Below are 27259 nucleotides of genomic sequence, written 5' to 3'. Positions count from 1 at the left end.
GAATAACGGCAGACGTACTGGTGGGGCACATGATAGTGCCATCGCCACCGGAAACCATGCTTGGGCTTTCCAGAGTGGTGTCACTAACACTATATCTGCCATTTGTCTCTTTACTTGAGCAAGGACCCTCTGAATCATAGAGAAAGGCAGAAAAGCATAGTGAATGTTGTGAGACCAATTTTGGAGAAAGGCGTCCGTTCCCACAGCTACTGGGTCCGGTCTCCAGCTGAAAAATCTCGGAAGCTGGGTATTGAGCCGGGACGCAAACAGGTCTGTTACACAGGGCCCCCATCTCTCTGCGAGATTCAGAAACACTGAATGATGCAGCATCCAGTCGCTGCTGTCCTTCAAAAACCGTGAATTCCAGTCCGCCACCACATTGGCTCGACCCGGAATGTACTCCGCTATTACATGTATCTGGTTCTGAAGGCAGTAATGCCAAAAGTCCCTGGCAATCTCTGCTAGCATGTGAGATCTGGTACCTCCCAGACGGTTGATATATCTCACTGCTGATACATTGTCCATCCTCAAAAGAATGCAACAGCTGGCCTTGTTGGGAGAGAGCGAACAAATCGCAAACGCTCCCGCTAGCAGTTCTAAACAATTGATGTGGAGGTTCAGTTCCTCCGAGGACCAACGGCCCCCGTTTCCACTGAGCCACAACGAGCTCCCCAGCGGCTGGCATCTGATTCTATGATCATCTCCGGAGAGGATGCAAAGATGGCTCTGCCATTCCAAGCCTCCATGTGATGAAGCCACCAGATAATCTCTGTCTTTGCTTCCTCTGATAACGGAATCTGATCCGTATAAGATAGACCTTTGCGCAGGTGCAATATCTTTAGGCGTTGGAGAGCCCTGTAGTGCAAAGGGGCCGGGAAGATCGCTTGGATGGAAGAAGCCAGAAGCCCTACCAGTCGGGCTAAAATCCGTAATGATATAGTCTGAGAGACAAGGGCTTTCCGTAATTCTTTCTTGATTGAGGCTCGTTTCGCTAAAGGTAGTTTGAGCCTGAATAGAATCCACTTGAAAACCTAAGAATTCTATACTTTGCGAGGGAAGCGTTACCGACTTCTCGCTGTTGATCAAGAACCCCAGATCTTGAAGAATTTGAATCGCCCCAGAGAGATGAAGGAAGACCAACTCCCTTGTTTGTGCCATGATCAAAATATCGTTGAGATAAATGAGGCGAACGCCTCTTTCTCGAAGGAATTGGGCCACCGCACAAAGGAGTTTCGTGAAGCACCATGGGGGGGAGGAAAGGCCAAAGGGGAGAACCCTGAATTCGTACCATAGGTGTTTCCATTGAAACTGAAGGAACCGCCGATGCGGGGAAAAAATGGGGACCGAAAGATAGGCGTCTTTGAGATCTAGACGCACTAACCAATCTTTCGCTTGAAGGAGGTCCCTCAACATATGGATACCCTCCATCTTGAAATGATGGTATACTATCCAATGATTGAAATCCTTCAGATTTAACACCAAGCGAAAGCCTCCTCCTTTCTTTTGAACTAGAAAAATGGTACTGACGAACCCTTTTGGATGAGGGCTTGTAGGTACAATCGCTTGTTTGCGCAGAAGACTTTTGATTTCTGCGTCTATAAAATTGCTTTCTGCTAGGGAAAAAAGGAGAGGAAACGGAGGGCAACTCTGTCAAGGGGTGTCGTAAAACTCTAGTTTGTAACCTCGGACAATCTGAAGGACCCAAGGGTCATGAGAAATGCGATCCCATGTTCGGGCATGTTTCTCCAATCTCCCCTCAAGAATCACTTCAGAAAAATGAATAATTCTCACCTGCATTGGAGGAATCTTGGGCACGATCTTCACCTCGGTTTCTGAAGCCACGCCCACGGCCTCGCCGGCCTCTGGAGGGATAGAAGCCTGAAGGTTGGTAGTACCCCTGACCTCTAGGAGCATAGCTGGTAGAGGTCTGCTGGAAACCACGGCCTGGCGCTCGACCTCTATAGCGTCCGGCCCTGGTAAAAAGGCCACCTGTGAACATTCATTTCATGGAGGATTGGGCCTTGTCGAGGGCCGTAAAGGGGGAGACGTACTTGCCCAAGTCTTTCACAAGTTTTTCTCAGAATAGGAGGCTATTAGCTAGGGGTCCCGGTTCAGTGGGTGCCAACTCAGCTAATTTAGGATCTATCCGCATGAGGAAAGTTTTTCTGCGTTTGGAAGACATGGAGCAATTCGCATTCCCTAGAAGACAGGGCTTTTTGGGCCCATTCGAGAACTGCTTGAGGATCTAAGATCGAATTGGTCTCTTTAGCTTGCACTGCTAGATCCAGAATCTTTGTAATGGGACCGGACAGGTCCAGTAATTTGTCCTGGCATCCCTTCCAGGCACGATCCAGGCCTTTCTTAGGGTCCTTATTAAACCTTTTGAGAAATGTCGCCACACTGGGGTCAAGTTCTGGAGTGTTGGCCACCTTGCCCACAAGAGCGGGGCGGGGGCATTCTGACCAAAGAATACAACGAACAGCCTTATCAAAACCCTTGCGAAGTCTATCCTGTACATAGTGGGCTACTTCAGTGCAAGGGACCCATTCCGTTGACCTGGGGTGAGTAATGTTCTCTGGGTCAAAAAGTAGATTCCCTTGGAGGAATACCTCATCAAAGGCATAGCGTTTAGATTTTTGTTTGCGTTTGCCTGAGAGTTTGGGCTCTGATATATCTGAATTCGAGTGAGAGTCGGAAGACCTGAAACATCTCCTTATGCGATCCTGAAGGAGTAGGAAGATTTTCAGAAGGAGGGAGAAGATCCAAACTATATTCATGATCATTGAGCACGGCCGAGGCCATTTGGGAAAGGATCTCTCCTGAAGATAAAGGACCCGCAGGTCCCATATTGGTAAAACCTGGATCTCTGGATTGAGATTAATTGTTTCGTGACCCAGAAGGAGGGGGTCCCATCAATTCTCTCTGTCCATATCTGACCAGAGGTCTGGTAAACGATTTAAGCGCTTTTATCAAAGCTTGATTAACCGGATCTTGAACATGGTGGCCAAGGGCTTGTACCAATCTCTCCTCCATTTGTTCAGGGAAGTGACCTTCCACTTCCTCTTGATAATATTAATCCTCCCCAGCAAAATAAGCCATGGCAGGATACAAATGGAGTTCAAGGGGGGGGAGGCAACCCCAGCAGGTAAATTGACTTTTTGGTAAAGAGTATAATCAATACAAGTGCAATTTATTTTTTTTTATATTTATTTATTTTATTTTTAGGGCCCAAATCATGTGGAGGGAGCACCTGCAGAAGCCCCCTAGGCGAGCCCTGAATGTTTATTCACCCCGTTGGGCGTTCCAGAGGGCAGAGTAATCTGTTTTGCGCTCTGCGCGTTGCAGAGACGGAGACTCTGATGAAAATCGGAACCTCCGGCTCCGCGCGGACCGAAAGCGGACTGCTCTCTGGTGCGGCACTCGCTCAGTCTCCTTTGGAGACCGAGTAAAACCAAGTCTTTCTCCGCCCCGCGAGTGCAGAAGATTAAATCAAACTGTGTCGCGGGCTGGAATGTAAATTCTGCAAAATGAAGCGCGTTCGGGAGGAAGTTAAAGTTCCCGACGCCCCACATATGGAAAAACCACAATTCAATTGGGAAGACAAACCTCTCGTCTCCTGACGATCGAGCGCTGCTTCGCCCTGCTCCCCCTCCACGGGTCCCAGTAAGAACACAACAATATACAAACAATATTTATATTCAATACATTTATAGAAGAAAAAGAGGGAACTCAACTTCGGCTGCGCAGCAGCAAAGAAAGAGGAGGATCGGTTGTCATGGAGACTCTTATAGTTGGGGCTTGCCTGGGATTGGGCAATCTGGACTACTAATGTTTATGGGATTTGTAATTCACTGTTGTTAACTCTTTGGCTGCTGTATTTTGACCAGTAAAGGAAGAGAAGCATAATCCGAAGCCTCCGGTCCTGACATAGAATTGAAGTGAGCAACCTGATCAGGAAAAGCATCCCTACTTTGTTTTAGACTAAGGTAGATTGCATGCGGTCATCCCTCTTCTCTCCTTGAAAACATTAGCTACCACTAAGATCCTGTTGATGGCATCAGTGTTTGTTTTTATTGAATTATAGGTCCTATATGCAGCTATTTATTCCCTAAAGGTTTTTTAATTTTTTTTAGGAAGGATTCGGGCTAGAATATATGTTGCTGATTCACACTAGCTGAATCTTGAAGCTGGAAAATAACTGTAAACATCCAAGTGTCAATAGGCATGTCAGAAATTAATCTTACTTTTTGATTTTAACACGCCACCGTCCAGCCACACTTCTCATTTGTGGTATTGTGATATTCTGAATTCTCCAGGGATTCAGGATTGATGAGCGAAATGGTGTTCATAATAGATGACAAAATGGTACATCAGTGTCCCGCACACTGTGGATGTTTATTCATAAAGTTCTGCCTGTCCCCCCTAAACTCTGTGAAAGCCTCATTGCATTTTCTTTCCTTTATTCAATTAGACGTCTCTGCATCCTGAAGGGAATTTACCCCCATGAACCCAAGCACAAGAAGAAGGTGAACAAAGGCTCCACAGCGGCACGCACGTTCTATCTCATTAAAGATATAAAGTTCCTTCTCCATGAGCCAGTTGTCAACAAGTTTCGTGAGTACAAGGTATGCCACTTTCCTCTTGCTATTTATATGTTTGCATTTTTATAGAGGTACAAAATATGCTCTGAAAGACAAAAAAATTATTACACAATTGATTCAGTGTAAACCCAGACCATAAAGCTAAATACTAAATGACTAGTAGAGAGCTAACATTTATTACTTTGTTGAAGACATTTGCGGCTCCTTTCACCATCATTCTGTCATATCCTCCTTCTTGGACAAAAAGAGTTAGTCTGCTAGTCCTAGTGCATTTATCAGTCCCGATTCTACACTAGGAGCCAAGTTTGAGTTGATTGCTAAATCAAAATTGCGAGCCATCCGGTAAAACTCAACTGAGACTCTGGATATTCCATTTTGTCTTTTTTTTATTTTTGTTTTACTATGCCCTGCCTAATACTTCTGCTTTTGTACTTCGACTTTAATGTCAGAAGCCTCACTGGAGCCTGTCTCGCTTGGCTACTTGACTACAGGGTCTAGAGCTGTATTTCCTTATATGCAAGCGAAAACAATGAGCACAACGTGGCACATGCTGCCTCTCATTGTAAATTTATAAGTTGTGAGCATCCATTGAATAGGTACATAGCCAATGATTGCTGGATTAATTGTCAAAGGAAAGAGGAAACCTAAGTGAGGGATTCCAGAGTTTGTCTGTTACTTTAACTGAGGATGCACTGCTTATGCTTGTATTTTTTCTGGGAGGTGATCTCTTTAGTCCTGTAAAGAATGTCAGTATGAGATACATAGGTGAAAGGGATAAAATGTCACTGGAAGAAAAAGGGAAATGCGAGTAATGCAGTGGTACACCCCACAGCAGTAGGTAAAGCCGCCATGTAGGGTTCCCTAGCCAATCTAAACATTTTCAAAAGTACTTCTCAGGAGTAATTACAGTTGTTGCACCTGAGGGAGAAAAAATGGACACCTGGGTTTATTTTTTAGCACTCTAAAAACTACCTAAAATGGCAGTGCAGGCTTACTGCGATTCATGTTAGCTGTGATATTAAACTTGGCTAAGAGGATAAATAGTAGATAAGTCCCTTCCCCTTGTCCAAATGTTTTGATAGGCCTCACAGTTCTGGCAATTGTTTTACAGTAACTGTCAAATACTCATCACCCAAAACAGCCTGCATAAGGCCTAGAGGAGCACAGACATTAAAGAAGGTATTAGCACTGAGTGTGCAGTTTGCATAGTATCCTAAATGGCTTTTAAGAAGATCAAGTGGCACATTGCATGAAGAGGGTCCAAAATCTTTGCAGAGCAGAAAGAGGAGTACTCCATATCTCAAGAAGATTTCTTCTTTAACTCTCTTTCCTGCATTAATGTTTTTTATTCTTTTTTCTTGCCAGGTCTTTGTCAGAAAGCTTAGGAAGGCATGCGCTAAGGGCGAGTGGACTGCTGCAGACCGGATTAAAGAAAATAAACCTAGCTATAGATTGGATCACATCGTCAAAGAGAGGTGAAGTTAGAGGCTGGATTATTCTCTGTGTCCTAGAATACACAAACTCTCTCACTGTTTTCCTCCCATCTGTTATGATATACTGTTTGCTATTTCTACCTGCTAGATACCCGACCTTCATTGATGCTCTGCGAGACCTTGATGATGCACTGTCCATGGCTTTCCTCTTCTCCACATTTCCTCGCACCGGGAAATGCCATGTTCAGACGATCCAGCTGTGCCGCCGCCTCACCGTTGAATTCATGAACTACGTTATTGTATCGCGCTCCTTGCGCAAGGTCAGAACTTAATTTTGAGGGCGAGGGCTGCATTGGTTTTGGCATGCTTTCTCACGTGACATCACTTTGTGGACTTGTCATAGCAACATCTGTTATTGTAGCAGAGCAAGCGTAAAACTAAGTCACCTAAGGATGATAGCTGGTATTCTTTATACAGGGATCCTCTACTTTCTTACAAATGTAATTCTTACTTCCTTTATTCATTTTTGACTTTAATTCCCAATAGCTTAAAAAAACCTGACATCCTAACATATTTTGTTAGCAATTTTAAAAAGATGAATATTTATCTAGGTTCAAGAACTATGTTGTATTAATCAACGACGGGGCATTTTTATTTTTAGTACTGTGAGAAAAACAAAATGTAACGGCAAAAAAGTGTCACTCAAGGAAATTGGCAGGATAGATCCTCAGTGCATTATGCATGGCATTTGAAAAACAATGTTAGTTTTACTAATTGTAGGAAGTTGGCTCTGTATGCACTATTTCAAAGTAAGGAATAGTATGCACAGGGTTCAAGGGTTCCCCTTAGAGGTAAGATAGTGGCAAAAAGAGATAATACTAATGCTCTATTTTGTGGTAGTGTGGTCGAGCAGTAGGCTTATCAAAGGAGTAGTGTTAAGCATTTGTTGTACACGCACAGGCAATAAATGAGGAACACACACTCAGAGACAATTCCAGGCCAATAGGTTTTTGTATAGAAAAATATATTTTCTTAGTTTATTTTAAGAACCACAGGTTCAAATTTTACATGTAATACTTCAAATGAAAGGTATTGCAGGTAAGTACTTTAGGAACTTTGAATAATCACAATAGCATATATACTTTTCAAATAAATCACATAGCTATTTTAAAACTAGACACTTAATGCAATTAGCGACAGTTCCTGGGGGAAGTAAGTATTTGTTAGTTTTTGTAGGTAAGTAAACCACCTACGGGGTTCAAGTTTGGGTCCAAGGTAGCCCACCGTTGGGGGTTCAGAGCAACCCCAAAGTTACCACACCAGCAGCTCAGGGTCGGTCAGGTGCAGAGTTCAAAGTGGTGCCCAAAACGCATAGGCTTCAATGGAGAAGGGGGTGCCCCGGTTCCAGTCTGCCAGCAGGTAAGTACCCGCGTCTTCGGAGGTCAGACCAGGGGGGTTTTGTAGGGCACCGGTGGGGACACAAGTTAGCACAGAAAGTACACTGTCGGAAGTTGGCTCTGTATGAAAAACCCTGCAGAGAAGACGGAGATACCAACTGCTCTGGCCCCAGCTCTACCGGCCTGTCTCCCCACTTCTAAAGACACTGCTCCAGCAACGCTCTCCCCAGGGACCAGCGACCCCTGAATCCTCAGAGGACTGCCCTGCTCTAGAAGGACCAAGAAACTCCAGAGAACAGCGGCCCTGTTCACCCAAGACTGCAACTTTGTTTCCAAAGGAGCAACTTTAAAACAACTGCGTTTCCCGCCAGAAGCGTGAGACTTGCTAATCTGCACCCGACGCCCCTGGCTCGACTTGTGGAGAACAAACACTTCAGGGAGGACTCCCCGGCGACTACGAGACAGTGAGTAGCCAGAGTTGCCCCCCCCCCCCCCTGAGCCCCCACAGCGACGCCTGCAGAGGGAATCCCGAGGCTCCCCCTGACCGCGACTGCCTGACTCCCAGATCCAGATGCCTGGAAAAGACTCTGCACCCGCAGCCCCCAGGACCTGAACGATCGGAACTCCAGTGCAGGAGTGACCCCCCAGGAGGCCCTCTCCTTGCCCAGGTGGTGGCTACCCCGAGGAGCCCCCCCCCCTTGCCTGCATCGCTGAAGAGACCCCTTGGTCTCCCACTGATTTCAACGACAAATCCGACACGTGTTTGCACACTGCACCCGGCCGCCCCTGTGCTGCTGAGGGTGTATGTAAGGAAATGCCTCCTTGGCATGGTTACCCCCTGACTTTTTGCCTTTGCTGATGCTATGTTTTGAATTGAAAGTGTGCTGAGGCCTGCTAACCAGGCCCCAGCACCAGTGTTCTTTCCCTAACCTGTACTTTTGTATCCACAATTGGCACACCCTGGCATCCAGATAAGTCCCTTGTAAATGGTACCCCTGGTACCAAGGGCCCTGATGCCAGGGAAGGTCTCTAAGGGCTGCAGCATGTCTTATGCCACCCTGGAGACCCCTCACTCAGCACAGACACACTGCTTACCAGCTTGTGTGTGCTGGTGAGAACAAAATGAGTAAGTCGACATGGCACTCCCCTCAGGGTGCCATGCCAACCTCTCACTGCCTATGTAAGTATAGATAAGTCACCCCTCTAGCAGGCCTTACAGCCCTAAGGCAGGGTGCACTATACCATAGGTGAGGGCACCAGTGCATGAGCACTGTGCCCCTACAGTGTCTAAGCAAAACCTTAGACATTGTAAGTGCAGGGTAGCCATAAGAGTATATGGTCTGGGAGTCTGTCAAACACGAACTCCACAGCACCATAATGGCTACACTAAAAACTGGGACGTTTGGTATCAAACTTCTCAGCACAATAAATGCACACTGATGCCAGTGTACATTTTATTGTAAAATACACCACAGAGGGCACCTTAGAGGTGCCCCCAGAAACCTTAACCGACTATCTGTGTAGGCTGACTGGTTCCAGCAGCCTGCCACAACCGAGACATGTTGCTGGCCCCATGGGGAGAGTGCCTTTGTCACTCTGAGGCCAGTAACAAAGCCTGCACTGGGTGGAGATGCTAACACCTCCCCCAGGCAGGAGCTGTAACACCTGGCGGTGAGCCTCAAAGGCTCACTCCCTTTGTTCCAGCACCACAGGACACTCCAGCTAGTGGAGTTGCCCGCCCCCTCCGGCCACGGCCCCCACTTTTGGCGGCAAGGCCGAGAAAATAATGAGAATAACAAGGAGGAGTCACTGGCCAGTCAGGACAGCCCCTAAGGTGTCCTGAGCTGATGTAACTCTAACTTTTAGAAATCCTCCATCTTGCAGATGGAGGATTCCCCCAATAGGATTAGGGATGTGCCCCCCTCCCCTTGGGAGGAGGCACAAAGAGGATGTACTCACCCTCAGGGCTAGTAGCCATTGGCTACTAACCCCCCAGACCTAAACACGCCCTTAAATTTAGTATTTAAGGGCTTCCCTGAACCTAAGAATTTAGATTCCTGAAACTACAAGAAGAAGAAGAAGAAGACTGCTGAGCTGAAAAACCCCTGCAGAGGAAGAACAGAAGACACCAACTGCTTTGGCCCCAGACTTACCGGCCTGTCTCCTGCCTTCCAAAGAAACCTGCTCCAGCGACGCGTTCCAAGGGACCAGCGACCTCTGAATCCTCTGAGGACTGCCCTGCTTCAAGAAAGACAAGAAACTCCCGAGGACAGCGGCACTGCTCCAAAAGAACTGCAACTTTGTTACAGAGGAGCAGATTTAAAGACCCCTGCAAATCCCCGCAAGAAGCGTGAGACTTGCAACACTGCACCCGGCGACCCCGACTCGACTGGTGGAGAACCAACACCTCAGGGAGGACCCTCCGGCGACTCCGAGCCCGTGAGTAACCAAAGTTGTCCCCCCTGAGCCCCCTCAGCGACGCCTGCAGAGGGAATCCCGAGGCTCCCCCTGACCGCGACTGCCTGAACCTAAAGTCCCGACGGCCGGAAAAGACCCTGCACCCGCAGCCCCCCGCACCTGAAGGAACGGAACTTCTGTGCAGGAGTGACCCCCAGGAGGCCCTCTCCCTTGCCCAGGTGGTGGCTACCCCGAGGAGCCCCCCCTTGCCTGCCTGCACCGCTGAAGAGATCCCTTGGTCTCTCATTGAACATCATTGAAAACCCGACGCGTGTTTGCACACTGCACCCGGCCGCCCCCGCGCTGCTGAGGGTGTACTTTTTGTGCTGACTGGTGTCCCCCCCGGTGCCCTACAAAACCCCCCTGGTCTGCCCTCCGAAGACGCGGGTACTTACCTGCTGGCAGACTGGAACCGGGGCACCCCCTTCTCTCCATTGAAGCCTATGTGTTTTGGGCACCTCTTTGACCTCTGCACCTGACCGGCCCTGAGCTGCTGGTGTGGTAACTTTGGGGTTGCTCTGAACCCCCAACGGTGTGCTACCTTGGACCCAAAACTGAGACCTGTAAGTGACTTACTTACCTGTTAAAAATAACAATACTTTACCTCCCCCAGGAACTGTGAAAATTGCACTATGTCCACTTTTAAAACAGCTATTTGTGTTTTATGTAAAAAGTATAAATGCTACTGTAATTATTCAAAGTTCCTAAAGTACTTACCTGCAATACCTTTCAAATGAGATATTACATGTAGAATTTGAACCTGTGGTTCTTAAAATAAACTAAGAAAAGATATTTTTCTATAATAAAACCTATTGGCTGGATTTGTCTCTGAGTGTGTGTTCCTCATTTATTGCCTGTGTGAATGTACAACAAATGCTTAACACTACTCCTTTGATAAGCCTACTGCTCGACCACGCTACCACAAAATAGAGCATTAGTATTATCTCTTTTTGCCACTATCTTCCCTCTAAGGGGAACCCTTGGACTCTGTGCATACTATTCCTTACTTTGAAATAGTGCATACAGAGCCAACTTCCTACACTGGAGCAGTGTCTTTAGAAGTGGGGAGACAGGCCGGTAGAGCTGGGGCCAGAGCAGTTGGTATCTCCGTCTTCTCTGCAGGGTTTTTCAGCTTAGCAGTCCTCTTCTTCTTAGGTTGCAGGAATCTGAGTTCCTAGGTTCTGGGGAGCCCCTAAATACACAATTTAGGGGTGTGTTTAGGTCAGGGAGGGCAGTAGCCAATGGCTACTAGCCCTGAGGGTGGCTACACCCTCTTTGTGCCTCCTCCCAAGGGGAGGGGGTCACATTCCTATCCCTATTGGGGGGATCCTCCATCTGCAAGATGGAGGATTCCTAAAAGTCAGAGTCACTTCAGCTCAGGTTGCCTTAGGGGCTGTTCTGACTGGTCAGTGACTCCTCCTTGTTTTTCTAATTATCTCCTCCGGCCTTGCCGCCAAAAGTGGGGCCGTGGCCGGAGGGGGCGGGCAACTCCACTAGCTGGAATGCCCTGTGGTGCTGTAACAAAGGGGGTGAGCCTTTGAGGCTCACCGCCAGGTGTTACAGCTCCTGCAAGGGGGAGGTGATCAACATCTCCACCCAGTGCAGGCTTTGTTACTAGCCACAGAGTGACAAAGGCACTCTCCCCATGTGGCCAGCAACATGTCTCGAGTGTGGCAGGCTGCTAAAACCAGTCAGCCTACACGGGTAGTTGGTTAAGGTTTCAGGGGGCACCTCTAAGGTGCCCTCTGGGGTGTAGGTTACAATAAAATGTACACTGGCATCAGTGTGCATTTATTGTGCTGAGAAGCTTGATACCAAACTTCCCAGTTTTCAGTGTAGCCATTATGGTGCTGTGGAGTTCGTGTTTGACAGACTCCCAGACCATATACTCTTATGGCTACCCTGCACTTACAATGTCCAAGGTTTTGCTTAGACACTGTAGGGGCACAGTGCTCATGCACTGGTGCCCTCACCCATGGCATAGTGCACCTTGCCTTAGGGCTGTAAGGCCTGCTAGAGGGGTGACTTATCTATACTGCATAGGCAGTGTGAGGTTGGCCTGGCACCCTGAGGGGAGTGCCATGTCGACTTACTTGTTTTGTCCTCACCAGCACATACAAGCAGTGTGTCTGTGCTGAGTGAGGGGTCCCCAGGGTGGCATAAGACATGCTGCAGCCCTTAGAGACCTTCCCTGGCATCAGGGCCCTTGGTACCAGGGGTGCCAGTTACAAGGGACTTACCTGGATGCCAGGGTGTGCCAATTGTGTAAACAAAAGTACAGGTTAGGAAAAGAACACTGGTGCTGGGGCCTGGTTAGCAGGCCTCAGCACACTTTCAAATAAAAACATAGCGTCAGGGGGTAACCATGCCAAGGAGGCATTTCCTTAAACTAATATTATTTTTGTTTCCTTGTTGTTTTTAAAGAATTTTCTCATCTTCAAGACTGGGTGTAGTGTTTGATGTCCATGCTGTCCCAAGTGGGTATCAGTTAAAAATACAATATTAAAAGATCCTTCAATTTGAATATTTGATGCAGATGTCATTTCAGACACCTGATGAGCATTGCATCTTTTAAGTTTCTCATCTTTGCAGCATTGCACATGCAAGTTTGTGAAAATGCTCTGGTCCCTTGATAGCGGGGACGTAGGTTCCCATGTTCTCTTTTGAGCTATGTAACTTTTATCATATGGTTACCAATGGGATAAGTTCATTAGATCTACAGCTAGATGATATAGATTCTCGGTGTCTTGCCACAAGTAGGGGGGAAAGGGGCAGAAGGCCTACTAGATGCCAGGTAATTAAAAATAAATAAAAGATAGTGGGGTGGTGGCTACCAACCAGTATGTGCATGGTTGTGCCCCACCCCCAACTGAAGGGGGTAACAGTCTTTCAACTCACCCCTCTCTGCACACTACAAAATCTTATCCCAACGACAAGCAAGAGTACATTTGATTATTTTGGTTTTACATTTGGGCCAGGAGAGCTTGGGTAACTCTCAAAATAGTCCCTCTTGGAATGGTGAGGGCTGCACTCTTTGGATTTTGGGACGCTGCCATCTAGAAAAATCTACGAGACCTAGACACATCTTGTCTTTCTCTACATTTTGTCCTTCCAAATGTAAGACAGTGTGTAAAAAAAAAAAAAGAAGTCTATTTGAGAAATGGACTGTAATTCACATGCTAGAGATGTGCAAATAAACACTGCTTCTCAACACCTTATCTTGTGCCCATTTTGGAAATACAAAGGTTTCCTTGATGCTTATTTTTCACTCTTTATATTTCACCAAATGAATTGCTTTATACCTGGTATACAATGAAAACCCATTGCAAGGTGCTGCTCATGTATTGGCTCTGGGTACCTAGGGTTCTTAATGAACCTACAAGCCCTATATATCCCCGCAACCAGAAGAGTGCAGCAGACGTAACTGTATATTGCTTTTTCAAAATCTGCCATAGCTGGAAAAAGTTATAGAAGAAAACGTGAACAGAAATGGCTTTTTTCACCTCAATTTCAACATTTCTTTATTTTAGCTGCTACTTTCTGTAGGAAATCCTTGAAGGATCTATGCAAATGACCGCTTGCTGAATTCAGAATTTTGTCTGCTTTTCAGAAATGTTTAGCTGTCCTGGATCCAGCATTGGTTTCACACCCATTTCTTTCACTAACTGGAAGGAGGCTGAAAGCACAAAAAATAGTAAAAATGGGGTATGTCCCAGTACAATGCCAGAATTGTGTTGAAAAAAAATATGGTTTTCTGATTCAAATCTGCCTGTTCCTGAAGCTGGGAAGATGGTGATTTTAGCACCGCAAACCCTTTGTTGATGCCATTTTCAGGGGCAAAAACACATGCTTTCTTCTGCAGTCCTTTTTTTCAAATTTTTTGAAAAAAATAAATACAAAAAATATTAGCTGTATTTTGACTAATTTCTTGGTCTCCTCCAGGGGAACCCACAAACCCTGGGTACCTTTAGTATCCCTAGGATGTTTGGGGAAAAAAAGGACACATATTTGGCGTGGATAGCTTATATGGACAAAAAGTTATGAGGGCCTAAGCGCAAACTACCCCAAATAGGCAAAAAAAAAAAGGCGTGGCACAGGAGGAGGAAAAGCCTTGGCAGTGAAGCGGTTAAATGTGTACTAGTAAGCATCTCTAAATTAAATTGTGGCAACTAGTATGTATTAAAAAAAAAATAATGAATTATTTGTCGTACAATTTTGTGCCCCATCATTGAGAGGGATGATGAGCATCTGTTGACCAGTCATTCTTGATTCTGCCACCTAAAGAGATCAACTTATCACTTTACATGCCCAGTAAGACATCTTAGTTATCTGAAATTGTGGTCTTAGGTTCTTCTGTGTGTTGACATATTTCAGACATTGAGCCAAACGTCTCATGACTCAGTTGTTACAACACTGCAGCAAATGTTGAAACATCTTCATTTTAAGGGTCGAGCCTGCGTCGCATGCGCTTGCGAGGTGCTTTAGGAGTTAGAATAGGGCTCAGAGCCCCGTCCATGTCACGTCAGTATCTTTCATTGGTTTGCGGGCTTGCCTGTTAAAATCTGCTTGCTTTCATTAGTGGAAGGCATGCATACGTCATACCTTTTCTGGTGGTTAGCCCTCCTCGAGCGCAGCGACCAAGTACTGAAAACATGCGAGGCTCGCTGTTTCCTGTCAGGTTTGTCGACCACTTTTTATCTTTTTTTTCGCAGCCCGATCTCACTTGGCAGAAGTCGAGCGCTTTGCATAACAGTGACCCTATTACATAGTTAATTGCACTTTTGCCGGTTACATAGATAATTGCACTTTTTCCGATAGGTTTCACTACGAGTGAACTGTAGCAGCGCGATCGCGCTGTTTTTTTTCCATTTAATGTGGCAAGAAAAGTCCGGTTGGGAGTTTACAACTACTAATAGCTGTAACTCGGAGAAATGCGAGACCCTATTGCTTTGCAAATGCTTTTTTTTTTTTTTTTTGTATTGGACCACTATCAGCTCCTTAATTTAACTCTATTACTCGAACCCCCTAGGTAGGGCAGGCAAATTCAGAAGCAGTTTCATCACCATAAACTTTACTAAATATACTTCCTGACAGTTCTAGCCTTTAGGCCAGATATGTTGCACACCGATCTAGCCGCTTCATTTTTGTCCTGTTGCTTCCCGAATACAAACAAGCACTGGCAAAGCCAGCAAGCCTTGTCTACGCGACCTGTTGGCTTTGTCATGATTTTTAGCCATGTTACTAAGCAGTGCAGCTGCTCTGCAATATGGTTGGACTTTAAAAAGAAATTAGAAGGCGCTATGATGCGGCTTGTGCTGGTGGGAGGCATTTACAACCTCCTTGATGGCACCCTCCCTCCGAGATTGCTCCTGCTAGCAATTACAAAAAAAAGTGCTATGATGTCCTACTACTTACTTAAAAAAAAACACACAAAAAAATTCTCCTGACTTCCAGCTTCTATTGATTAGAACGTAAATGTAATTTTGGCCGGAATCATACCCTTCCTCTGGAAGGGAACAAGAAACAAGACTGAAAGGTTTGGAGGGAAGGGGCAGGCAACAACGTGGAAGGGACTGGGAAAGCAATGAGGCGGCCACGTGAAGCAACAATGCAGAGTGCAATAAGGGAAGAAGACAACCTGCAAACATATTCACTGTTGTGGAGTGGTGCAACTAAAACGAAAGCTGGAGCAGTGGAAGGACACTTGGCAAGGGAGCAGTACTTGGGCCATGCTCCAGTGGAGAGACAAACACACAAAGAGGTAGTGAAGCTGGCATACGCTGACCAAAGAGAAGCAAGGAAATGAGGGTGACAGTGGAGCTAACCAGTGGGCAATCTTTTAGCCTCCAATAAGTAAGCAAAATTTCTTGCAAGCAACAGCGCACACACTTTTTCAGGCAAGGCTTAAAAAGTAATGTTTTGCATTCTATAACTACATTAAACCAGTATGATGCAGTGTCCTCCCATAAATCTTGCAGAACCCAAATAATACAAAAGGAAATGATGATCTTTTTCTATCCGGTGAAATAATTAATATGATGGAACGAAAGTGTGTGTTCATCTGAGTATCGAAGCACGAGCAGGAAAGTGCTTTGTGAAAGGAGGAAGCTTGAGTTTGGAGTAGTGTATATATATTTGAAAATGACCAAATGATGGCAGCCTTATACCCGATAGGTGGCGTTTGGGTCCAAATGGCAGTGAACTTTAGTGTGAGTATATACAACATGATGAACCAGGAGCATGAAGTAATTAGCTTTTGGTTCGAATGATCAGGGGATAGGGAGTTGAGTATCTTGCCATGGCTAACATCCAAATTATTAGGTGGTGCATTGTGTGGCCTTGCTTGAGAGGTGGTCTTTGAATGCTGGTTGGGACTATCCAGGTTTCTGATATTAAAGAAAGAATGCCTAGTACTGAGGTAATGGGAGCGCAAATGTCTGAATCTGAATATGAATTAGAGGTGGTATGACATAGGGTGGTTTGGCAGTGGTGGGATGTTTATGGGGATTTTGAGGAGGAGTAGTGTAGGAGGAGCTTGTTTCTGTAAAGTTTGGAGCGAAATCCAGTGTGAGCAGTTTCAGACAGTGACATCCTGTCTTTTTGATCACAAAGAGAAGTATGGATTGTTAAAATTAAGAGATTATTCCTTTGATGCGTAATGTGGCTTCCTAATGAAAACTCAGTCTTGGTGATGCTTAAATTCATACTACCATTTGTCCAAATGTTTGTTTATTTTGTGGTAGAATGTGTTAATAGCCGGCTCACATTTATGCCCGTCATCTTCACGTTGGCACTGTGCGCGTTGATGGTGTCAGACCAGTCTACCTGTAGAGGGAGGGAATTGATGTTTTTCTGTATGCTGACAGTTGTATCATTCTAGTTTCCTTAGGTGCCTTATGTCTTTAGCCACTCTACCAGTGAACATTATTTAGCTTTAATAAAATATAATTATCACTTGAGCGCACAAAGTATAATTTCGGTCTGTGCTACTCTGAATTCCAGGGAATCAACAGTTAGTCATTCTAGGGACCAGGTTCTATATTTCCAGCAAATGGTTTCACACATTTTTTCAGTAAAAATATTTTCATTGTTATAGTACCATGGTATTTACAGGGAGTGCAGAATTATTAGGCAAATGAGTATTTTGACCACATCATCCTCTTTATGCATGTTGTCTTACTCCAAGCTGTATAGGCTCGAAAGCCTACTACCAATTAAGCATATTAGGTGATGTGTATCTCTGTAATGAGAAGGGGTGTGGTCTAATGACATCAACACCCTATATCAGGTGTGCATAATTATTAGGTAACTTCCTTTCCTTTGGCAAAATGGGTCAAAAGAAGGACTTGACAGGCTCAGAAAAGTCAAAAATAGTGAGATATCTTGCAGAGGGATGCAGCACTCTTAAAATTGCAAAGCTTCTGAAGCGTGATCATCGAACAATCAAGCGTTTCATTCAAAATAGTCAACAGGGTCGCAAGAAGCGTGTGGAAAAACCAAGGCGCAAAATAACTGCCCATGAACTGAGAAAAGTCAAGCGTGCAGCTGCCACGATGCCACTTGCCACCAGTTTGGCCATATTTCAGAGCTGCAACATCACTGGAGTGCCCAAAAGCACAAGGTGTGCAATACTCAGAGACATGGCCAAGGTAAGAAAGGCTGAAAGACGACCACCACTGAACAAGACACACAAGCTGAAACGTCAAGACTGGGTCAAGAAATATCTCAAGACTGATTTTTCTAAGGTTTTATGGACTGATGAAATGAGAGTGAGTCTTGATGGGCCAGATGGATGGGCCCGTGGCTGGATTGGTAAAGGGCAGAGAGCTCCAGTCCGACTCAGACGCCAGCAAGGTGGAGGTGGAGTACTGGTTTGGGCTGGTATCATCAAAGATGAGCTTGTGGGGCCTTTTCGGGTTGAGGATGGAGTCAAGCTCAACTCCCAGTCCTACTGCCAGTTCCTGGAAGACACCTTCTTCAAGCAGTGGTACAGGAAGAAGTCTGCATCCTTCAAGAAAAACATGATTTTCATGCAGGACAATGCTCCATCACACGCGTCCAAGTACTCCACAGCGTGGCTGGCAAGAAAGGGTATAAAATAAGGAAATCTAATGACATGGCCTCCTTGTTCACCTGATCTGAACCCCATTGAGAACCTGTGGTCCATCATCAAATGTGAGATTTACAAGGAGGGAAAACAGTACACCTCTCTGAACAGTGTCTGGGAGGCTGTGGTTGCTGCTGCACGCAATGTTGATGGTGAACAGATCAAAACACTGACAGAATCCATGGATGGCAGGCTTTTGAGTGTCCTTGCAAAGAAAGGTGGCTATATTGGTCACTGATTTGTTTTTGTTTTGTTTTTGAATGTCAGAAATGTATATTTGTGAATGTTGAGATGTTATATTGGTTTCACTGGTAATAATAAATAATTGAAATGGGTATATATTTTTTTTTGTTAAGTTGCCTAATAATTATGCACAGTGATAGTCACCTGCACACACAGATATCCCCCTAACATAGCTAAAACTAAAAACAAACTAAAAACTACTTCCAAAAATATTCAGCTTTGATATTAATGAGTTTTTTGGGTTCATTGAGAACATGGTTGTTGTTCAATAATAAAATTAATCCTCAAAAATACAACTTGCCTAATAATTCTGCACTCCCTGTATAGGTATTGCAGCAGGTGAAAGACAGCATAGTAGAGTGTAGGAGAGTTTGAAAGTCCAGTGATGGTCCAGAGATCTGGAATTCTTTTCCATATTCTGCTTTACAGCAATCTCTGAGGTTGTGGGCAGTTCCCAGCCCTCTATTGTTTGTCGTTGTGGGTCAAGAAAATGTTATCCGTGAGTTGTTTATATCCATGAAAATATCTAGCACAGTGGAGAACTTTAGAGGTTGACATTGTCCCAGTAATCACTGTGAGTCACAAGCTACGCAAATGTTCAGAGCTTGGAGGTTTGTTCTAATGTTTTTTCAATATCTGCTTCAAAATGTGTTTCAGCTCTATAGTGAGTCTTTAGTAAGGAGGAAATACCCAGCCTCCTTAAGCTTTGGTGGCATGCCTTCTGAAGTTGTAAAGGTCTCTTTAATTTCATACAGGATTTTTGGAGGTTCTTTGGGTAGCCAGAAGGACTTCCCTACACGCACACATACACGCACACATACACGCACACACCCATGTATTTATTAATGTGTGAGCCTTTCTATGGGGTTTCTTTCAGATGTTGTAGTGGGATTTTTCACAGTTTGAGGCCTGTCTCAAATCCATGAATGTCCACGTGGCTTGCGCTGTGTTGAATCCTGGCATCAGCAGCTGGACTGAGACATGTATTTTATATATATATATATATATATATATATATATATATATATATATATATATATATATATATGGTGAGGGCCATTTTTCACTCCTTTTAACAGCACCACAAGTTATTCTAGGGACCCCTCTGAATTCAGTGGAAAATATCTCTTTACATGCTTTGGAGAACCTCCAAATTGAAAAAGCGTACTTTGATACAAGACCCTCGGGCCTCCAATGAATAACCAGTATTACAGAGAAGCAACATTTCTGTCTCTGTCATAGGTGTTCTCAGGAGTGCATAAGTGAGGCTCCCTGCTTAAGATGCAGGTCTAATACACTGCTTTTGTCCAGAAAGTGAAACTAACTCCAGCTCCCCACCCCTTTAATCATCAAACTGTCCTACTCACAAGGTCTAGGACCAATCCCTTTGTGTTTCTGCATGATCAAACAATGAGCCACTAAGCACATACATTACTTTTTTCGAAATCCTTCGTTGCAATTTGGACCTTGTAAAGCTAGCACTAAATAAGGCTATCTACTTTGGTGCACCATTTTCAGGTTAAGTAACTTGTGTTTGTGTGCCAAGAAATAGTTAATATTTGTTGGCCCCAAACGAGTTATCAGAAGTTATCTGTGCTGGACTAAAAGTGGGTAGGCAGTATGCACACACCAGCAGGTTTGTATTTTCAAGAGAGAGGATGTAATTGAGTCACTTTTTGACTGATGTTTGGACTCCTGGTTGTCAGTTTATGCTGATACTTAGAAACAATCTTAGGCTTATTTGGTATTCTCTCACATTAAGTATTTTGTTTCTGCCAAAATCTGTAGTTTACTCGTATCTCTTTGCATCTTCTGTGATTGTTTCTTTCCTTTCTCTCTCTATCCCTTCTCTGGTTTGCACATATTTCTCACTACGCCTGTAGGAAGTTGGCACTGTATGCACTATTTCAAAGTAAGGAATAGTATGCATAGAGTCCAAGGGTTCCCCTTAGAGGTAAGATTGAGGCAAAAAGAGATAATACTAATGCTCTATTTTGTGGTAGTGTGGTCGAGCAGTAGGCTTATCAAAGGAGTAGTGTTAAGCATTTGTTGTACATACACACAGGCAATAAATGAGGAACACACACTCCGAGACAAATCCAGCCAATTTTGTTATAGAAAAATATCTTTTCTTAGTTTATTTTAAGAACCACAGGTTCAAATTCTACATGTAATATCTCATTTGAAAGGTATTGTAGGTAAGTACTTTTAGGAACTTTGAATAATCACAGTAGCATATATACTTTTTACATAAAACACAATAAGCGGTTTTAAAAGTGGACACAGTGCAATTTTCACAGTTCCTGGGGGAGGTAAAGTATTGTTATTTTTAGCAGGTAAGTAAATCACTTACAGGTCTCAGTTTTGGGTCCAAGGTAGCCCACCGTTGGGGGTTCAGAGCAACCCCAAAGTTACCACACCAGCAGCTCAGGGCCGGTCAGGTGCAGAGGTCAAAGAGGTGCCCAGAACACATAGGCTTCAATGGAGAGAAGGGGGTGCCCCGGTTCCAGTCTGCCAGCAGGTAAGTACTCGCGTCTTCGGAGGGCAGACCAGGGGGGTTTTGTAGGGCACCGGAGGGGACACAAGTCCACACAGAATGTACACCCTCAGCAGCGCGGGGGCGGCCGGGTGCAGTGTGCAAACAAGCGTCGGGTTCTCTGTAGATTTCAATGGGAGACCAAGGGGTCTCTTCAGCGGTGCAGGCAGGCAAAGGGGGGGGCTCCTCGGGGTAGCCACCACCTGGGCAAGGGAGAGGGCCTCCTGGGGGTCACTCCTGCACAGAAGTTCCGTTCCTTCAGGTGCTGGGGGCTGCGGGTGCAGGGTCTTTTCCAGCCGTCGGGACTTTAGGTTCAGGCAGTCGCGGTCAGGGGGAGCCTCGGGATTCCCTTTCCAGGCGTCGCTGTGGGGGCTCAGGGGGGACAACTTTGGTTACTCACGGACTCTGAGTCGCCGGAGGGTCCTCCCTGAGGTGTTGGTTCTCCACCAGTCGAGTCGGGGTCGCCGGGTGCAGTGTTGCAAGTCTCACGCTTCTTGTGGGGAGTTGCAGGGGTCTTTAAATCTGCTCCTTTGAAACAAAGTTGCAGTTCTTTTGGAGCAGTGCCGCTGTCCTCGGGAGTTTCTGGTCTTTCTTGAAGCAGGGCAGTCCTCTGAGGATTCAGAGGTCGCTGGTCCTTTGGAAAGCGTCGCTGGAGCAGGTTTCTTTGGAAGGCAGGAGACAGGCCGGTAAGACTGGGGCCAAAGCAGTTGGTGTCTTCTGTTCTTCTTCTGCAGGGGTTTTTCAGCTCAGCAGTCCTCTTCTTCTTGTAGTTTCAGGAATCTAAATTCTTAGGTTCAGGGGAGCCCTTAAATACTAAATTTAAGGGCGTGTTTAGGTCTGGGGGGTTAGTAGCCAATGGCTACTAGCCCTGAGGGTGGGTACACCCTCTTTGTGCCTCCTCCCAAGGGGAGGGGGTCACATTCCTATCCCTATTGGGGGAATCCTCCATCTGCAAGATGGAGGATTTCTAAAAGTCAGAGTCACCTCAGCTCAGGACACCTTAGGGGCTGTCCTGACTGGCCAGTGACTCCTCCTTGTTTTTCTCATTATCTCCTCCTGGACTTGCCGCCAAAAGTGGGGGCTGTGTCCAGGAGGCGGGCATCTCCACTAGCTGGAGTGCCCTGGGGCATTGTAACACGAAGCTTGAGCCTTTGAAGCTCGCTGCTAGGTGTTACAGTTCCTGCAGGGGGGAGGTGTGAAGCACCTCCACCCAGAGCAGGCTTTGTTTCTGTCCTCAGAGAGCACAAAGGCTCTCACCGCATGGGGTCAGAAACTCGTCTCTCAGCAGCAGGCTGGCACAGACCAGTCAGTCCTGCACTGAACAATTGGGTAAAATACAGGGGGTATCTCTAAGATGCCCTCTGTGTGCATTTTTTAATAAATCCAACACTGGCATCAGTGTGGGTTTATTATTCTGAGAAGTTTGATACTAAACTTCCTAGTATTCAGTGTAGCCATTATGGAGCTGTGGAGTTCGTTTTTGACAGACTCCCAGCCCATATACTCTTATGGCTACCCTGCACTTACAATGTCTAAGGTTTTGCTTAGACACTGTAGGGGCATAGTGCTCATGCACATATGCCCTCACCTGTGGTATAGTGCACCCTGCCTTAGGGCTGTAAGGCCTACTAGAGGGGTGACTTACCTATGCCACAGGCAGTGGGAGGTTGGCATGGCACCCTGAGGGGAGTGCCATGTCGACTTAGTCATTTTCTCCCCACCAGCACACACAAGCTGGCAAGCAGTGTGTCTGTGCTGAGTGAGGGGTCCCTAGGGTGGCATAAGACATGCTGCAGCCCTTAGAGACCTTCCCTGGCATCAGGGCCCTTGGTACCAGGGGTACCAGTTACAAGGGACTTACCTGGATGCCAGGGTTGTGCCAATTGTGGAAACAATGGTACATTTTAGGTGAAAGAACACTGGTGATGGGGCCTGGTTAGCAGGGTCCCAACACACTTCTCAGTCAAGTCAGCATCAGTATCAGGCAAAAAGTGGGGGGTAACTGCAACAGGGAGCCATTTCTTTACAACGCCCTCAATGGGTGTGCACTGCTTTCTGTCTACTCCATTCCCCCCTGTGGTAATGCCAACCCAGCCTTTCTGATTTATCCTCTATGTAGTGATGCATCCCAATTGTATTTCGCATGCACCTCTGGGCACTTAATGCTGGCTTTGATTGCCTTGTCAGTTTTTTTTCTGTCCTACTCCTGAGGACCTTTCTTCTATTTGTACGACATAACTTTTCACTTTGGTTGTGAGCTGTACCCTTTTCACTTGTACTGTAAACTGTACCATCTGATCTTTAGTTCTCAGATGCATTCTGTTCTTTTGAGTTTCATGCTGTTCCCTTTTTAGTCCTGTGGTCTCTTTCTGTGTGATCCCTTTCAATTTCTATTTATCCCCATTGTATTCTCTCTGATTTTTATGATTCCCCTCTCTCTCTTCCTTTGCACTCTCTGGACCAAACATGCCCTCACTCTGTCTGGCTTCTGCTAAGATGACTTCTGTTATCCTATCTGGTCCTAAGATACCCATTAGTTCTTTTTCATCCCAAGATGTACTTGTATTTCTCTGGCCCTAGTCATTACCCTTTACACTCTCAATGATGCTAACCTCCACAGTACTCATTTTTCCTGGTTTTACCTGGCTATCTCTTTTTATGTTGCACTGTATTTCTCTCTGAATCCAAAGTGGCTTTGATTTCAAACTACTGTTCTCTGTAGCTTTTCCCCTCTATTCTCTGATTTCAGACGTGGCCTTTAATATTTCTAGCTAAACCTCAGTTTTCTTTTTTCTGTCTTCTAGTGATTCGCAGGTGGGCTCCTATTTTTTCTTTGGAGGTTCCACAATTTGCCCATAATTTTATCTGATTCTAAGTGGAAACCCTATTTTTCGAATTGTGAGCTTAGCTGCTTTTAACTGCTGTTTTCTGTATGGTTTTGAGCTACAGCCCTAGCTCCACTATCATTCGAGGCAGCCACTCTTCTCTCTTGCTTGCAAGTTTTGCTTATCTTTTTTCTCTTTAGTGCTGATGTTTACCCCCTGTTTTTTTCTCATGATTCAAGCCAAATTCCTCTTTTCTTTCGGTTTTTAAGATATGCTAGTGCTCCTTGTTCAGAACTGATACCCCCCTTTTCTCACAGTAACAGCTGATGTCTTCTTTCATTGCTGATTCATTGCAGACCCCATCTCCTTCACCTGGGTTGTGTTCCAAGCTTCTCAGATGCTAGCTTAGATTGGCGTCAGTAGCTTTTATTCATGTCCCTAGATTTTTATAGGCAGAGATTGGGAGGTGAATCGTAAAATGTACAAGGCTCCAGATTATTTAATAATCTCCCAATACAGATATACTTTGAAATTCATTGGCATTACAGGTGGAAAAAAAGTGTTTGATTAGTGTGCTGCTTTAAATACACATGCTCTGCATTCTCTTGCCATTTAGTATTGGGTGTGGACTTTTAGTTGTTTTTCTCCAAAGAAGTCTTCAATATCAAGATACCTTGCAATTCCTTCCTTAGCCCACAGTGCACCAGGACAAAGACTCCATATCAGACTGTTTTTTTTTCTTTTTTTCCCTACCATCTGGTTTGGAAACTTCAGCAATAGCTCCGGGATCATGTATTTCTCAGTTCCTTTCAGCTCTACTCATCCAGAACACTCATCCATCGCCACAAGAATTATCTAGTGTGCAGTGGTGACCGCATATTTATATTTACAGACTGCACCGGAAGAGTTCCTGTTCAGGGCTCTTGTCGTAATGAAAATTCCTGTTTCAAGGAGGATGGTATAGAAAAAATGAACCTCCAGTTTTGCCCAAGATTATTAGCAAATAACTATGATTGGATCACCACCGGAATGTAACTTCTACCTGCACCCAGAGCGTGAGTAGCTGCCCTGCTCTGCTTGTCTAGCTTTCAGAAACAAAAAAAGACTCAATATCACTGAGAGTGCTGCTGGGCTCATCACAATACACTGTTGAGACCCCACTGACATACTTAGCGTCTTTGGCTCAGTGGCTGTCAAGGGAATCTGAGAAAAGCGAGAGCACTGAGACCATTTAATGAGTTTTGCAGGTGGAACGCGTGAAGGGGCTCTGATGTCGGTAAGAGACTAACTCCATAGTGAATTCAAGAGCCCAGGGTATAGTGCCTAGAGTCACTTTTCCTTGGCCCATAACTCATTATTGATCTTGAAACACAAGATGCAGAGCGCCAGTTCAGAAGGAGTCTGGTATCAAGCCGTGGAACTAGCCACAAGAGGCACTGACCTAGTAGGCCCCATGTCTCCAGAGAGTTCCTAAGGCAGTACTACTGAACCTTGACTCCACCTGATGCCAAGACAACCTTGAGGGACAGACCAGCGCCCCTCAAGGCTGGAATCCAACAAAATGCCATTTCGAAGCAGACACCCAAACAAGCTCATGAAATTACCTTTTCATCAGGATCACATTTGACTGAGGCATCTCCAGTCATTGAGCTACCTAAAATCCTTGATGCTAGGCAACTCAAAATCTATATTTATCCTTCTACCAGACAAACCCATGCAGGTCCACCACCTGCTGAGGAGCCTCACACACCACAGCCAGTTGATGGAGTGAGATAATGGTAGCCTTTGAAGAGGGGACATCTGAAGAGGTACCAAGCCTTCTCATAACTAAGAAGAAACATAAGGAAGACCCCACTTCCCCAGAACCGCAGTATCTTCTGCCTGCACCCCTAACATCACCATGCACACAAAGAACACCAACATGGTCACTTCAGACCATCACCTCGAAATGTTGTTCTCTCTTTTCACACACTGAGATGTTGATATCCAGCCTGAAATTCAAGACCTTTAATTTGAGCTTGCACCACATTGGGATGACCCGTGGAGTGACTATTGGTCAGCCTACAGGAAGACATCCTGTGAAAGCCTCACTGCCCGATAACACCAATGCATATCATGAGGTAAAGCAACAGGCAGCTGACCACTGTGTTGAAAACTTAAAGGGTGGTGAAGTATTTGCCACTATATGACAAGGTGTGCCACGGAAAACTTAATAGCAGCTCCAAAGGTTTGGGTGGTAACGCCAAGGGTGGAGAAAAAATATATAAGCCTGTTCTTAGCGATCCACCATATGTCGGAGGCCTTGTTCCATGGACTGTCTCGTGGTCCATACAGCAGCAAAAGAGATGTGGCCCTCCTCCTAGGGGTGGCACACCCCCTCACAAGGAAAGTAAGAAGAAGGGTGCATCTGGTAAGCACGTTGCATTGCAGGCATTCACCCAATGGACGATTGCCTGTTCTGTGGAGCTCCTTTCCCAGAATGACCATTAAGTGGGAAGGAATGGAGGCACTGGTAAAACACCTTTCAAAGGCATACTGCTAAAGAGGATGAGAGCTTGTCCAAGAAGGCTAACTCCTATACATTGCCAACATTCTTTTCTCCCTGGACACAGATTCAGCCTCCAGAGAAATCAATACAATGTTCTTTGCAGTCATTTTTAGGCTTATTGCTGGGCTTCTGCTCTCCGGTTCAACACCACCTTCTCAATGTCCCTCTTGATGCTGGACTTCTCTTTGGACCGCTGGTAGACAACATGATGGGTTAAAAAAGATACAGACCAAACACTGCAAAAGCTAATGGGTGCCTTCCAGACAATCTCCAAAAACTATTTTTCCAAAACAGCACGCTACTTGGAGAGACAAAACTGTACTCTCAGCCCAGCTCGGTGGTTTACATGACCGTTAGTCCTTTCACAACCGTAATGCCTCCTAAGTCCTACTGTTGAGGTGGCACGGAGAGAGGCAAGGAATTGAGGCAGCCCCAGCAAGGGCATCTCCATCTTAAAATGCTGACTTGCCACCCAGTCACATCTGATCGCACATCTCCTGGGTGGAGAATCAGTGGTACTGGCTAAAGTTCCAGATGACACCACCAGTTGTTCCACCACAGCGCCATGAACTCAGCCACAGATATATGCAGCTGCAGGAGGAGGAAGTGCAGGAACTACTTGCCAAGGGTGCCATGAAGTTAGTGCCCCCACACGAATGGTCAAAGTTTATACTATGTACTTTTTAGTCCGTAAAAGGCTGTGGTCAATCTTGGACCTCAGGGCTTTGACTCAATACATGCTGTTGGAGCACTTCCACATGATCATCCCACAGTACGTCATCTCATTATTCTGAACAAGGGATTTCATGACCGCCCTCAACAACTCTTATTTACATATTCCCATGCACCCAACCTACCACTGGTACCTGTGCTTTGTGGTAAGTGGACAATACTACCAGCTCAGAGTATTACTATTTGGGGGTCACCATGGCCTCAATGGTGTTTACAAAGCGTATAGCCTCGGTGGCAGTGGATCTGTGCAGAAACATCAGTCATGTCTTTCTGTACCTTCACAACTGTCTGATAAAGAGCAGCAGCAAATAGCTAGCACATACCTGGACTACAGCGTCTTTTCTGTAGAGGCTAGGGTTCATCATCCGGGCCAGAGTCTC

General features: G+C 45.6%; 1 protein-coding gene across 1 annotated transcript in view; it reads left to right on the top strand.

The window, feature by feature from the left end:
- Positions 1-27259, top strand: part of PES1 (pescadillo ribosomal biogenesis factor 1) — a 210061-nt gene that overhangs the window by 28117 nt on the left and 154685 nt on the right. Inside the window, exons 3-5 of the mRNA XM_069214643.1 lie at positions 4472-4625; positions 5967-6076; positions 6183-6354. Of these exons, the coding sequence (XP_069070744.1) occupies positions 4472-4625; positions 5967-6076; positions 6183-6354 (436 nt within the window). The remainder of the gene's footprint in view (positions 1-4471; positions 4626-5966; positions 6077-6182; positions 6355-27259) is intronic.

This window comes from Pleurodeles waltl, chromosome 11, assembly GCF_031143425.1.
Source record: "Pleurodeles waltl isolate 20211129_DDA chromosome 11, aPleWal1.hap1.20221129, whole genome shotgun sequence".
NCBI classification, from domain to species: Eukaryota; Metazoa; Chordata; class Amphibia; order Caudata; family Salamandridae; genus Pleurodeles; species Pleurodeles waltl.
The sequence above is the reverse complement of the archived record's forward strand: the minus strand, read 5'-3'. Positions and strand labels throughout refer to the sequence as shown.